The sequence below is a fragment of the Parasteatoda tepidariorum genome, chromosome 5 (genome assembly GCF_043381705.1).
Source record: "Parasteatoda tepidariorum isolate YZ-2023 chromosome 5, CAS_Ptep_4.0, whole genome shotgun sequence".
Taxonomy (NCBI): Eukaryota; Metazoa; Arthropoda; class Arachnida; order Araneae; family Theridiidae; genus Parasteatoda; species Parasteatoda tepidariorum.
This window is the reverse complement of record NC_092208.1, coordinates 17952983-17967962: the sequence shown is the minus strand read 5'-3', so window position 1 is coordinate 17967962 and position 14980 is coordinate 17952983. Positions and strand designations below refer to the sequence as shown.

The following is a 14980-nucleotide window of genomic DNA, read 5'->3' as shown; positions in this document are numbered from 1 at the left end:
TAAATTCATATTAAAAACATTTTTTATTTTCCTGGAATGTTTTATATTATTGATGCTGCACAAAAAAATTAAAAAGCAATTTTTGCTGTAAAAAGGAATCTGATGCTATCAACACGAAGACTAAAAATTAGATTTATTTATTGATCAGTCATAGTTCTTTCATTTTCAAAAACTAATTATAAAAAGATAAAACAAGGTTAAAAATTCTATGTTTTGAAAAAAATAGGTTTCTCTGTTGTTAAAAAGAATTTTCTGTTGTTAAAAAGAATATTCTAGATATTTTATTGGCATACCCTAACAGAAATAATCAAAAATATAACTATTAAAGGAGCTTTTTTCTTCATTGTTGTTTAATACTCAGCAATTATTAGGGAAAGATTTTAAAAAAATTTTATACCTTTTAATCAGTTAAATAACCACTGTTTTTCTTTTTCAGTTCCATCAAGCTACCACTATTTGAATGAAAAAAGTACTTTAAGATTTCTAATGAAAACAATTATTGACAATGCTTCTGATGGTAAATAAAAGTTTTCTGATATTTTTTTTATTATTATTTATATTATTATGGTGATTAAAAATAAAATTAGCTGTCAAAATATATCATGCCTTTTTTTTACATTTAAGGTTTTTTTAAATATCCATTTAGTTTGGCAGGGATATTAATATTATCTTTTTTCAAAAGATAAATGTGCTTTGTATTATCATGGAGAACATAAATAAAATTTCTAATCAAAAAAGTTATCTTTTTTTTTTTTAATTTTATCTTTTTTTTAAAAATCTCGATATTTTGTCAGTGATATCTTTTTTTAAAAGATTATGCGTGCTTTTAGATTAAAATTTTTATGTATAGTTGGATTAGATAATGTTAATCTCCTGTTGTGGTAACCCTAAGGGAAGATAGCCTTTTAGTAAACTGATCCCACAACCTTAATCTGCCCTAATATATCTGTATTTTTTTATCTTTGTTATTATTAGATCAACTTGCCTACATTCTGAAATATCATTCGAATTTGGTGTAGTAAAGTCACCTGCCATTGAAACCCATTATCAACTCAATCCCTATTTGTTAACTTGAGGGCTCAATTCCATCTTTTGAACATAACTAATTTACACATATGTGAATGAAGAGTTGAAATGAGGTGGCACGACCCTCACTCTTTCTGATTTTCCTTGTGTGATGCAGACTAAAATGTCAAATCATTCAGTTCTGGTAGTCACCTGGAATTTATGTGACCTCTCAAGGTTTAGAACATTTTATAGTTAAATAAGAACAGTTTAATGATTTTACAATCAAGTTTCTCTTATTTTATGAGTTGAGTGAAAGAGATGAGGCTAAATAGATTAAACAAATGATTAATTCTTAAATATGAGATTATCTCTACTGTTGTTTCAACAATCAATCTATGATCCTAATTATTTTATCGTAAATATATTCCATAAAATCTGGTTATTTTTTTATCAATGATTATTTATTTTGCAAATTTTAGAGGAGCACGTGAGCGAATGCCACCAGTTAACCTGCTTAAGATCGTTAAAAAAGGAATTTTCCAGACCTTTACCCCCTCTGAATTGGATGCTTGTGTTATCTCCATTATTGGTAAACAAAGAAGGTATTACAAGTAACAAGGTTTTTCAATATAATAAATGCATCTTTTCTGTCATAAACTTATCGTTATTTGATAATTGTATTTAGATCACGCAATTGTCGAAACTGTATTAAGTGTTTTGATCTACCAATCCAAAAGTTCAGCTCATGCAGCTAATCTACTTGCCTCATATTGTAGCCCTCCTCTTATACATTCGTTACATGTAAGTAATATTATGTTTATTTACCTAATTTAAAACAAGTTTATCATGTTCTGATGAAAAAAAGCCTCAATTATATTTTGAATGATGTGTTTATAAGCTTGTAAAAATATGTGTATAGATATGTGTTTGTTATATACATGCAGTTAAGATCCAAGTGCAAATATTGTTTCAATTTTAATTATAGTTCAATTTCAATTATAGTTCTTTCAGAAGGCAATGTATTTGTATTTTTAAATCTTGTATTTTTTAAGGTGAACTTATGAAAATTATAATTTGACATTAAAATTTAATGTAGTGTATTACCTTAAATCTTTTAACTAAACTTAGATTTCACAAGTTTTAGAGTTACAAATGGATATATACTGTATTTTTACCTATAAAAAAAAGTTTAGTTTGCATGTCAAATTTGCTGTGTTAAGAAGACGCCATAGAGCAGATGAAAACTTTCCTCACAAATTATCTTCTTCCTTCATTTCTAATTTAAAGTGTGGCAAAAAAAAGGGTTCAGACAAACCTGGAGTAAACCATGAAATATCAAACACTGAAAAAAATTTTAAAATATACAAATGAAAATAAATTATGAGAAGATAACTTTAGTATTACGCAATGGTGAACTTCACTTCTAATAATTTGTTTGCATTTTAATATTTTGAAGTCTTTTCTTTTTCAACAACTTAAACTTTATGACTTACTCTAGGTTTGCCTGAACTTACTCTTTCTTTCTTTTAAATTATTAATGAAAGAGAAAGAGAATTTGCGATGAAAGTTTTCTTCCACTGTATGGCGTACTCAAGTGAAATTGCAATGAATGTAAAAGTTATAAGTCTTATTTTATTGTTTTTATCTATATTTTCTTTTTTGTACGCAATAAGCAAAGAATCTAGCTTGAAAATAGCCTCAGGAAGAAGAAAACTTATTGCAGTAGCTAAATGAAATCAAATTAAATTCTAAATCATACTTTTAGGAGTAAATATTTTCACTAACAAAAGCTGAGAGAAGTATTAAAATTTTAAAAAAATTAAAATAATTTAAGAAAACGGTTAGTGTTACATTTATTAATAATATTTACGGCTTTCTAAAATATTAACAAATGGCGTTTTTTTATTGAAAACTCAGGAACTGAAATGGTTTGAATACATATTTTATTTTTAAAAAAATAGAGTTAAGGCTGTGAACAGGCAACTCTGTTTATTTTTTGTTTCAAAACCTCATTGCCATTTCTAATTCATCCCATACCTCATTAATAATCACCGTTTAACTTTCTATATTCTAATATCCATACCAGCTCCTTAAATTTCTCCCAAGGGTGATTTATGAGTTTTACATAATTTTTTAAATGTTAGATGGTTAATGATGATTATTAAAATGGCCGAGAATATGTAAAGTTTTTTTTCTGTTATAAATAGTAACAAAATTAAAGGACCTGATGTTTAAAACTACTTCTCGTAATGACGACCATTACTCTACATAATATATCTTAATTTAAAATATTGTATATACTGCATATACATAGTTTTAAGTAAGCATAGTTATAACACTAACGTTAAGTATAGTTTTAACATTATAGTTATAACATTCACCAAAAGAAAAAAAATGCCTCAGAAAATATTTTGAATTATTAATTAATTTAAAGTTAATTAAAATGAATAACCTATTTAAGTTATTGAAAACGTATACGAATCTTTAAGAGCAGTTCTTAGGATTAAGTTAGCCACATAAAAGAACTCATTATTCTTATAAATTCGCAAGATTAAAGTCCTTGCACATGTTGATCATTTCTATATTTTAGCACCTTTATTTTAATGTTGTTTTTTTTAGAGTGTTACTGAGTGTTACAAAGCATTTTTGCAAACAATTAAACAGCACTGCATTTACAATTTGTGAAAATATTTAAAATTAATATTCAATGAAATTAATATTTATTTCAATAGGGAAACTGCTGGAAAATTCTTCTAGAAAGCATTCCAGATTTAATTACAGCTTTACCAGATGCCAAACTACAAATATTTTTCCCAGCAATTATATTTTATGTTACAAAACATGACGAAAATTTTGAATCTGATGGAAAACTCTTGATGCAGGTAAAAATTTTGGCATATTTTTTCAAATGCTAAAACATTTATTCATAAAGTAAAATTTTTGATTAGTTTGAAATTATATTTTAATTAATTATTTTATTGATTCAAAGTTATTTTGAATTCCTGATTCAAAAATAAATTTTAATGATTTCATTTTGTTTTTAAAAGATTTTTTTGTTTCATCTTAGTTGTCTTGATTTTTTAGCTTTTTGTCTTGTTATTCTTTTTTTTTATGTGAAAACAGATACAGATCTTAAAATATTTGAGTCGAAGAATTGAAAGACCTGGATTTTTTATACATATTTTTTTTTATTATTTCGTAAACTGTTAAAACTTTTATGTTTTGTACAAAGTAACTGGAATTAAAAATTTCTATTTTGTGATGAAATTTGCCTTTATTATACTTAAGTAGAGTAAATTAACCTTTTTTTTTAGTTTGTGATTTGCTGTTTTTAAAAGTAGACTGGTATATAAATGTTGTGTCTGTCCTAATGTTTTTGTAAAATTTTGCCCCGATTTTTTCTCTTGCCTACTTCGAGATCTTTACTCATGTTGTCTTACTACATAAAACTAACTGAACATTTGTGACCTCTAAGGACCTACTTTTACCTATAGTTTTTCCTGCTGGAAAAAATTCACACCTTGTTATTCAATTAAAATTCTAAAAAGAAAAAGACTAAAAAGAAAATTTAATATAAACTATGCAAATACGAAATGCTTGGTCCATAACTATAACTGGAATGTCAGTTTATGATCAAGAGTTTTATGATTATTTGTATGAAAAAAAATAACTTAAGTTTTGTGTATAAATTGACTCTTTAATTTTGTGTTGTGTATTTAGTTTTTAATTCAGTAAAAACCAATCCTCATTATTAATTGCAAATTTATAATACTCCCAAAATAATGCACTGTTAATTATTATAGTAATTAATTTTTTTTTATGTCAAACTACTTTTGTATTTATTAATATAATTATTTTACTTTGAAATTGATGTGAATTTTGCTTATTTTTTACATCAATGTGAATATAACTTTGTATAATTGCTCTGTAGATATATGTAGAAATAATTTGACATTGTACATATTTAAAGAAATTGCAATAAAAGTTTAAACTCCTGCAAATGAGAAAAAAATAAACTTTAAACAGTGTTTTCTCTAAACAATATTTTTCACTATCACACACACACAATAACTTCTCAATTTTCAATTGATTCAAACAAATGTTCAGCTAAAAAAATCTGTATTTACCATTTAATTCATCAAAAATTAAATTCTATCATAAAATCACTTATATACTAATTTGGATAGAAAATTATAGTCCTGATTGTTTTTTCAAGTTTCATTTAAATAAATTATGAGAATTTCATTAGGGCAGTTCTGTATCATATTTATCACACAATAAGAAATTATTTTAGAGCTTATACTGTGGCTCCTAATTTTGGGACTAGCCCTCTGTTTTTGGCTAGCCCTCTGTTTTTCCGAGACTCCAAAGAAGTCGCTTGAAATGTCTCAGATTTATTTGAATATAGAAATTAGATTTTCCCCAACAATAGGAAATACAACATCCTTCAATTCATTCCTGAACATCTACTTTCTTATTTGGCTACTATAAAGAAGGATTTATTTTCTTCTTAACTTACCAATTAGGATTAGAAACTATAACAACTGATTTTACTCATTTTTTTTTCATTCTAATGAACTATTGAAGTTTCAATTAGTGTATGGATTTATAATTGCCACATATAAATCAAAAAGCAACTCATACCCATATTTAGTTTTTCATTATATCTTATGCTTTTTTGAATTTTCTCTAATATTCTTTTTTTTTAATTTTTTCCTTGCAGGGAATTGCGGAATCATTTAAAGTAAAGAATTTAAAACAACAATCTATAAAAATTCTGCAAAATGCATTTGTTTCAGTCTTTAAACATCTGAAGAAAAACTTTTCCCTGTTATGTGAGCACATTTCTTGGATATGTTCTGTACTGTTATGTTTACCTGCAAAGCACTTAGAGAATTCATTATGTGTTACTAAAAATAACAGTGATATTGTTCCACTTACCTTTATTTGGTGCTATCTTGTAAGATGTGGAAAAAAGCCTCTCTCTTCTCTTAGGCCTTGTATTGAAGAAGGAAAGCATGCTTCTTTAAGGTAAATATGAAGAGCTGTATGGTTGGTTCTAAGGCACATTTTAATAAATCAAAAGCTTAAGTTAGCAATGAAGTTTATACATTGACAACATAAGATAACATTTAATTAATTATGAATTTACTTCCTAATCCACGAACAATTGGCTAAAATTAAAATAATTAAATTCATTTAAACTGTTCCCGTCATAGCATTTGTACTCGTAGCATATTAATTTGTTGTCAAAAAAGAGGTTAATTGTTGGCTGCCAAATGCACTTAAAATATTCTTCCATTCCAAACAAGGTTCATTGATTTAAACCACAAGTTAAATCATGATTTAAATCAAATGATTTTTTTAAAGGAAATATTTGATTTGAAATGTTTTAAAGATTTTATGTAAGATTATTTGTATATTTTTATTGATATTCTCAGTTTTAAAATTTAATGTAAATATATTGTTTCGTCAATAAATTTTGATTCGAAAACTTGCATTAGTAACATAGTGGAAAATAAATTACAGCACTTTTGAAATGACATTTTAAAAATCTTTTAATTCCTGTGAAATTTTCAGAATGAAATTCTAGGAACTAAATGAAAATAAAACTTATGACGGACATTTTTTTCTTGGAACTAAATGAAAATTTATTACAGTTATAGAATATCGATTTTTATGTTTAATGGAGAAAAAAAATATGGCTGAAAGTAATTTTCTTAATTTGGTTTTTAGCCTATTTTTCAGTAGTTAATTCGATTCCATTTTTAATATTCCATTTCTATTCCATTTTTAATAAATTTGAATAATGCGTATGTATTAAACATTTGTATGCTGTTGTATAGGTTGAAATGTTTTGTTGATTAAATTTTCATAATAGTTCAATTATAATTAAGTTTATAAAATTTAATTATTATAAACTAAAGTACTTAAACTATCTTGGAAGAAAATTTTAGAAACAAATGATTTAAATCAAGAAAATTTGATTGTAATATAATAAATCAGATTTTTTTTTTAATTTTTAAAGGAAATAAGAAGAAGAAAAATCAAGAACCCTGATTCAAAAAAAATGAACGATTGTCACTTGGTGCCTTCATCCACTGAGATCTGTGAAATTTAAAGCCCTAGCAAACTAGTCAAATAAATTTTGTTGCGTCATTAAGTAAAACTAAAATATGATTTTATTTTTCAAAATGTTGCTATTAACTTTTTCCCACTAAAAGACTTTCATATGTATGAAGAACAAAAATTTTATAATTTATATTTTGAGTGAATAAACTTAAATGATTTATATCTTCTGCATCCAAAAATTTTGTCTTAAACTTGTGACCTCATTTTATGTGGAATTTTTTTTTTATATCTAAAAAATGTAAACAAGTAAAAATACAATGTAGTGGCAAAAGTTAGTTTTGACTGAACATTTCAATTGATTTTTCTTATCATTGAAAAGTTCCAATTTCATATAATATTTTCAAATCATTTCTAATATAAGCCAGTGAATAATTTCTAATTAAAATGACAATTAAAAAGTGTTAATGAAATATTAAAATAATTTATTGAAATTTTACCTGAAATTCAGATCTATGCTAGTTGTGAAGAAATTTTTAAAATCTCATTCAAATCTTGATTACAAAATTTATAATAAGTTATGAAAAAAAAAATTTTTTTTTTTAATATAACCAAGGAAAAGATAATATTTAAAAAACATTTTTCTTCTATACATTATAAAAAAACAACAACTGATGCTCTGCTTTCAGTGTTTAACAATCTGGTACATCTTGTTTCACTAATTTGGATCTAATATACTGAGATCTAATATTTATTAAGTACTGAATTTCAGTACTTACTAAAAAGTACATAATAATATAAGAAATTGATTCAATTGCTTACAGTTAAAAAAAAGTTAAGGAAATATTGTGCAATCAAAAAATAGCTGCACTTTTCAACTAATACATGAAGAAAATAAATCTTGTGAGTAAACATGCACATAAGTGAATAAAAGGTAGTAAAAATAATGAATTCTTACCTTTGTCTTGCACGTGTTTACTCGTGCTGTCTTCACTAATTCTTCAATTTTGAGCGAATATTTGTTGTACAATATTACGCAAAAAGATGAGACATTAATAATTTAGCAAAAGCACAAATTGCCATGTAAAATATGAGTTTATTCTTATGTAACCATAAGTTGTAGAACTAGTGCTTTAAACAAGTTTGAGTATAGATTAGTTTTAAAAGAAAAAATGAAATTTGTATAAAGTTATACTTTGCATAATTAAAGTTTGCCATCCAGTGACTAAAATAATAAACATTGCATTGAAAGATTAGTGATAACTTGTATTTAATAACACTTTTCCATATTCTTAAAATTCAATTAAAATTAAGGTAATAATTTTAATACATTTCTAAAGTTTAAAAATTTTTGTTTAGGAAGTAGTTTTGTTAGAAAATCTGCAATCATGTCTTAAGATTTACAACAATCAAACTTAATTACTTTATCATTTTGTGAATTTCTCAAACAATGATGCTTTACATCGCATTATATAAGTGTCAGTTTTACGTGTTTGTGAGAGAAGAATGTAAGTTTAAAGAAAGGTGTTATAAAATATATATTTTATATTTCTAACATTTTAAAGCAATATATAGTTAAAATGGTGCCATGCCTTTTTCGATACAAACAGTTAAATTTATCTGCATTATAACTGTTTTAAATAAGTTTAAAATTTTGATAAATCATATATATGTTTTTCTTATTATTATCTTATACAGTACTTTATTGTTAAGTAAGTATTTGTTTTTTTGTATAAGATAAGTTGTCATTTAATTTTATTGTAGAGATAAAGAATACATTTATTCTGCCGTATGTAATTGTTTCCTGTCTGGTATCTGTAATGAAGAGAGTGAAATTAATGTGCCTGAAAAATGCATTTCTTGGTTGATGGAGACAATAGGTTGGGTTAATGTCTTGAATGAGGCAAAATCTCAATTTCAACTTCTTACCGTTGGAGAAGTAAGATTTTACTTTCAGTTGTTTACAAGAATTAATTACATATGCTTAATAAGGAGAAAAAATTCAATGTGTCTTATTTTTAGGTATTTAGATTTTTAAATGATGTTTGTGTAGCTACAATAATTGGTTGTTCTGGGCTGGAATGTTGCTATAGCTTGTTACCAGTATCTAATTTAACTCATCATCAGCTCATAGAAAATCTTCCTATTGCCATTACAAAGCTCTGTGGGAAAGAAAAATGGCTCAGTGTTGTAGATAAGGTTGGTTAATTTCCTTTGGTTTTTTAAGAAATTCCTTTATATATGTATTGAGATATAGGATTCTTACATTTTACTGGGTTTTAAAATATATTTGCCATGCCTGGGTAATAAAAATCTAATCAAGTAGGCGTTTTTTTTATTACAGAGTGTATTTGTATAATTAAATATATTTTGGTTTAAATATATTTTTAATACAATATAATTTTGTTAATTTAATTAAATAGTAAAAATAAAATTATGCACTTTATTTCCAAAACTTCCCTTTTCTTAGAGTTTACTTTCAAGTAAATAGGAGTCCGAAATCTCTATGCACCTTGGTGATTTTCTTTGTTTCACCAGATCTAGCTAATAACACTGATTTCATTATATAATAATTTTTGTGAATGGTGTATTATAGCTGCTTTCAGCTTTTTTTCTGATTAATTTCTAATTCCTGTTTTTCAAAACTTTCCCCAAGCATGCATGTGAAAGCGTTACATAATTTTCACATTTTAATCTAATATTTACTAATACTATAAGTTGTTCAAATGTTTATGGAAGATATGGAAATTTGTCACTGGAAATAATGTAAGCAAAGTTTATCCTTTTTAAAAATATAAAATGTGATTTAGTTTATATTTTTTAAAAGAACTTCCTTTATAATACCTATTTAATAAAAAATAAAACAATAACTTTAGATTATTATTATAACTGGACAATTTTGCAAACCTGCTAAATTTGTACAAATTCTATTCAAAGTTTGTAAGTAAAATTAACATGAAAAATACATATAAATCTTTATAAAAGTTGCCAATATAAATATCAATTATCTATAAAGATTTATAAATTTTTTTAAATTATAAAACCGTTATGAATGATTATAAACATCTATTACATTATCAAATCTTTGGTAATTTTGTAATGTTTTAAATTTTTCAATGAAATTGGTGCAAATTTGATTCATGTAATTTACAGCTCTAGCTTAGAAAGGTTTTTAACTCTAAACACATTAAACTTATTTAGTAATTGTTTCTAAATACTCTTTAGTAACAAAATGGTATAACATTTTAAATTCTTTTTTCAGCTAATAGATTGGTTTATGATGTTGCTACAGAGTCAACATATGGATGAAAATGACAAACACTACATTAAATTAAGCCTTTGCTCTATGAGAAGTTTAAAAGAATTTCAGAAAAATGAAGTATGGACAAATGTGATCAATAATATTTATTAATAAATAATTTAAATAAATGTATTTTACAAAAATTTGTTTAGCTTTGATACATATAAAAATACATCACAGATGAATATGACATTTATCTCACTCATGTTTAATTGACTCAAGCAGTTGAAGCTATCAACGAATACGTCTGGTATCTCATAACTTCAAACACCTGCAGATATTTGCTGTTGTATTCTCATCATCATACGTTGGTCTAGCTGCTTTTGGCGAAAAGAAGTTACAGCAGCACTAACTATACTTAAGCAAACCATGCAGCTTTCAAAAATGAAAAAATTCCTTTCTTCTAACCATAGTACTTTGTCACAACTATAAAGAAACAAACAAACAAAAATGCTCTAAAATCAATTTTCTGTTTAATATACATTGTAAGTGCATACGCCACTGAATAAGGGTAATTAATATAAATAAACTGATATAAATATTCTAAAAACTATAGTTTGTTAAAATCTTATTTATTTTGGTATAATAAAAAACATGATTAACAAATTACACAGTTGAGTAATCATTTTTTTTACGTGCTTGACCCCACAGCAATTTCTATTGTAAACATCTAAGATTTTTCAGCATAAATTGCAACATTTCTACTTTGTTTTTAATTATGATGTGTTGATTTCGAATGTAAATTCATATTGTCTTGTTGATCACTTTTTTAAGTATACACACAGTTTTTTTAAATCAGAATTTTTTTACTATATATATACCACACATAAATCTCACAAGTGGTTTGGGTGAACTCCATTCACATGGGCCTGATTTATCACAAGTCCAGAGAGGCTCAGGTTTCGTAAATATTAGAAATATCGACAACAGGCACGTTAATGTCTATCTTTTTAATCCTTTTTCATAGCAATAAATAACGCTTAGCCACTTAGCATAAGCATGTTTTCACCATCTAATTTTTTTATTTATTCTTCTAAAATAGATATGTGTAGTTACCAGTGTAACTGTATAATAATTTTTCACAATTCTCATTATTCTTTAACTTAGTTTGATTTGAAACAATTTTATTGTGATGGATACAATAAAAATAATAATTTTTAAAAAAAGTTATTTCAGTTTCAAAATTACCTAGCTTTTTTGCAAATTTTTTCTAGTTTGTAATGAGTTAAAGTTTCAATGTCATATAATTATATTTTTAAAACTCTGTATTTTTGTCTTAAAAAAATTACAAAATGTAAGTTTGTACTTTCTTTTTTTTTTTTCATCTTTAATACTAAATTCATTATTTAATATTTAATTCATTGTCATCTGCAAAATGAATATTTTTCAAGTATCCCATACACAACAATTTAAATGTTAACAAAAATAACTTGTTCAAATTCATGTTAATCATCAATGCATTAATTTTGACAAGTCTGTTTTAAAGATTGTGATAAAAATATCAATAAGAGATCAACAGAGAAATGACTTATTAAAAATATTAGTTTATAGCTTCAAAATATTGTTTCCACAGTAACCTTAATAGTATGCAAATTGATATTTTTTTTATTAACATAATTTTAAATTTTGAAAGAGAAGCATTAAAAACATAAGACTTAAAAGTTTTTTTTTAAAAAAAAAATTTGACATGTACCTCCTATAAACATCTCCAGATACTTTACAAGAAACCATTTCTTTGTAACCAGTTGAAACACAAGCTGGTAGATGTCTGCTCACCTAAAAAATGAAAATTATTGATTATTTTGATGAATGAATTTAACGATAAAATTTACACGGTGTGTAACCAAATCTTTTAACAAAAAATAAGCAACTTTTAAGCACTCAAAAAACTTTTTAAGCACAATATACATTAACAAAATGCAAAATAATTTTCAAAGACTTTACATGATCATGATAAAATAACTAGTTTCTGACAAAGAACTCTTTTTCTTGATTATATTAGCCATTATAAAATGCTTGAGAGACTTTTTGGTTCGATATCAGAGAGTGGAAAATGAGACTATCTTGCAAAATGCAGCAGAGTTGTGCTTAAGAGTTCAATAATCTTACCGAACCAACTCAGTAGACGCATATGCGGACTTCCAAGTATTTCATCAAACTTGTAAAATGATTGGCGCTTTCATACGCTATGGACCAATGGTGCACCGAAATAGATTGTGGTTGAATGAATTGTGAAAACGTTGAATAGAACAATGTGAAAAGCACGCTATTGCATAATACAGGATGAAAATCGATAAGGTAAAGAAAAAAATCTCATTTTCGAAAGGGGAAAATTAAGCACTTTTTAAAAACACCCAATGGAAAAAGCACCTTTAAGGGCTTTTAAAAATCGAAAATAAGCACCTTTAAGTACTTTTTAAAAACGCTACGCACCATGATTTAGATTAATGAATAAAACTCATAAGAAATATTTAAAACAAATGCCATGCAAAGATTTATACTATCTTGGGACAGAATCAGTTCTAAGAAACTGATAAGAACTTTATAAGATCTAACTACTAGAGGTTGGGATGTTTAAAATCAANGAGGGAAAGATGAAGAAATGTTTGTTTATTTTGATTGTTAAAAAGTGTCCGGGAAATCGACCCTTCCGGAAAAGGGACGTCCGGATATGGGACGTTACACTGTATTATGAAATTTTTACATATCTTAGCTATAATCAAAGATAATTTTTAAAAACTGAATTTAATTTTTGACTAATAAATAAGATAATCTCTTGTCACTGATTGTGTCTTTTGGTTTTTAAACTAAGAATTTTTCATAACTTCTGCAAATTATTATTATTTTCTCCCACTTATCATTTTAAAAAAAAAGAATAACAGAATTTATAGCTTATGCTTAAAATAGAACATAATTTATCTGTCAACTTCTAACAATTTTTAAAAAGGAAATACTTCTAACTCGATAATGAGTAAAATATAATAAAAATCACTCTCATCGTAAATACGATTATATTATGAAAATTTAAAAAGGTGTAATGATAATCAAAGATTCTTTTTAAAAACTGAATTTAATTTTTGACTTATAAATAAGCTTATTATGTATTTTGATTTTTAAGTCAAGAAATTTTCATGACTTTTGCAAATTATAATTATTTTCTCCAACTTCTCAACAATAACAAAAAAACAGAATTTATAGGTTATGTTTACAAAATAACGCATGAGAAATTTATATAATAACATTTTTGGAAAAGAAATATTTTTAAATTTCACAATTTAATAATAATAGCTCAATAAAACCCATTACCTTTTCAAAATCAGAACATGGAGCACAGTGTTGCTTTATAAAGTAATCTTCAATTTGCCAACAAGGAGCACCAGATATGTTCTCACTAAGACTGTTATTCTGAGGATACTTCTCATTTGTAGGAGTTAAATAACTTTCAACAGCCAATACAACCAATGATGAACTAAAATACATAGTTAAAAATAAAGTTTAATATTTAAACAATATTATTGCAGCCAATTAAAATAATTAATCATACAAAAGCATCATTTTATTAACATTAAAATTTTTAAGTGAAGCACTGAACAAAGCTGAGAATCTATCGCCAAAGAGACTTTAAACCTGCAAAAAATTTTAGAGACTTCTAGAGGTTTATAGAAAAATACAAAGATTTCCCCAGAGATGGTTCCTTGTTACACCCTTCAAGTTAGTTCCCTACTGTGATTTTTATTTATTTTAATAGTTTCACACAGCCATTGCCTGTAAGCCGCCCAAACTTGGCAATTATTTTGCAGCAGAGAGATGATACAGAAATCTTTCCATATTAAAAAATACTTAATATTTTAAATCGCAATTTAATGCTTTTTTTAGCTTCACGCACCCAAGGCCTAGAAATTGCCTAATTAAGGTTATTTGGCACAGATACATAAATCTTATATAGAATTAATTATTAATCAAAGAATTATATTTAGATAATAGAATTATTATTTAATCAAGAAAACAAATCGAATAGCATAATACAAGGATAATAACAGCGTGCAGGATCACTTTTCCCTTCACATAATTTTCTTTAAAAAAACATTCAAACATGTTAAAGGATGGCTCAGTTAAAAAAAAAATTTTAAAAAAAAAAAACAGTACTGAGCAGAATTTTTTTTTTAGGGAAAAAAAATTTTTTGCTCTATTTCCTATCATTTCTTCTTATTAAAATATATTGTTTAACTGGTTCGTCCATGTCATTTAGTCACCATTGCATTCATTATTCTTATCAGTAAAAGAAAATAAAACTTCCAAATTAATAATGCTACAAAAATTTTAATTAATTGAAAAACAAATCAAATTAACTAATGAAAGTTGTCAAATCCTGAACTTACAAAGCTAAACACACGATAAAAATAACCATACGGCGAAAAGTACAGAATTCAATCATAATTTTATACAGATTCGATACTCAAAATTGTGAAATAAATATAAAGGACCATCAAATCTCGTCGGAAGTTAAAATTAAAAATAATTTAGTTTAGAGCATTTGAATGTCACTTCTCCATAACAACTCAGTCTTAATACAAACAATAGAAATCGTCTGCCAGTTTTAGT

General features: G+C 25.6%; 2 protein-coding genes across 3 annotated transcripts in view; one reads left to right on the top strand and one right to left on the bottom strand.

Annotated features, from left to right (window-relative positions):
* Window positions 1–10521, top strand: part of LOC107453196 (focadhesin) — a 46616-nt gene extending 36095 nt beyond the window's left edge. For both annotated transcript variants that reach the window (XM_043043207.2, XM_043043206.2), the window contains exons 27-34: window positions 437–517; window positions 1488–1610; window positions 1694–1809; window positions 3741–3890; window positions 5732–6039; window positions 8842–9016; window positions 9100–9276; window positions 10340–10521. In XM_043043207.2, coding sequence (XP_042899141.1) covers window positions 437–517; window positions 1488–1610; window positions 1694–1809; window positions 3741–3890; window positions 5732–6039; window positions 8842–9016; window positions 9100–9276; window positions 10340–10489 — 1280 coding nt within the window. In that variant the 3' untranslated portion in view covers window positions 10490–10521. The remainder of the gene's footprint in view (window positions 1–436; window positions 518–1487; window positions 1611–1693; window positions 1810–3740; window positions 3891–5731; window positions 6040–8841; window positions 9017–9099; window positions 9277–10339) is intronic.
* On the bottom strand, window positions 10468–14956 carry LOC107453219 (jumping translocation breakpoint protein JTBR). Its single transcript, XM_016069955.3, has 4 exons — window positions 14758–14956; window positions 13685–13847; window positions 12072–12154; window positions 10468–10804 (listed from the first exon to the last, which is right to left on the bottom strand). Exons 1-4 carry the CDS (start codon window positions 14811–14813, stop codon window positions 10642–10644), a joined length of 465 nt encoding a protein of 154 aa, XP_015925441.1. The 5' UTR covers window positions 14814–14956; the 3' UTR covers window positions 10468–10641.
* Between the last annotated feature and the right edge of the window lie 24 nt (window positions 14957–14980).

Excerpts from the sequence above, each read along its gene's own strand:
- LOC107453219 (XM_016069955.3), bottom strand. The coding sequence starts at position 14,813 with ATGATTGAATTCTGTACTTTTCGCCGTATGGTTATTTTTATCGTGTGT. Across the intron at positions 13,848-14,757 it reads TTTATCGTGTGTTTAGCTTT|TTCATCATTGGTTGTATTGG; the intron begins GTAAGTTCAGGA and ends TATGTATTTTAG. Across the intron at positions 10,805-12,071 it reads TCTGGAGATGTTTATAGGAG|TTGTGACAAAGTACTATGGT; the intron begins GTACATGTCAAA and ends GTTTCTTTATAG.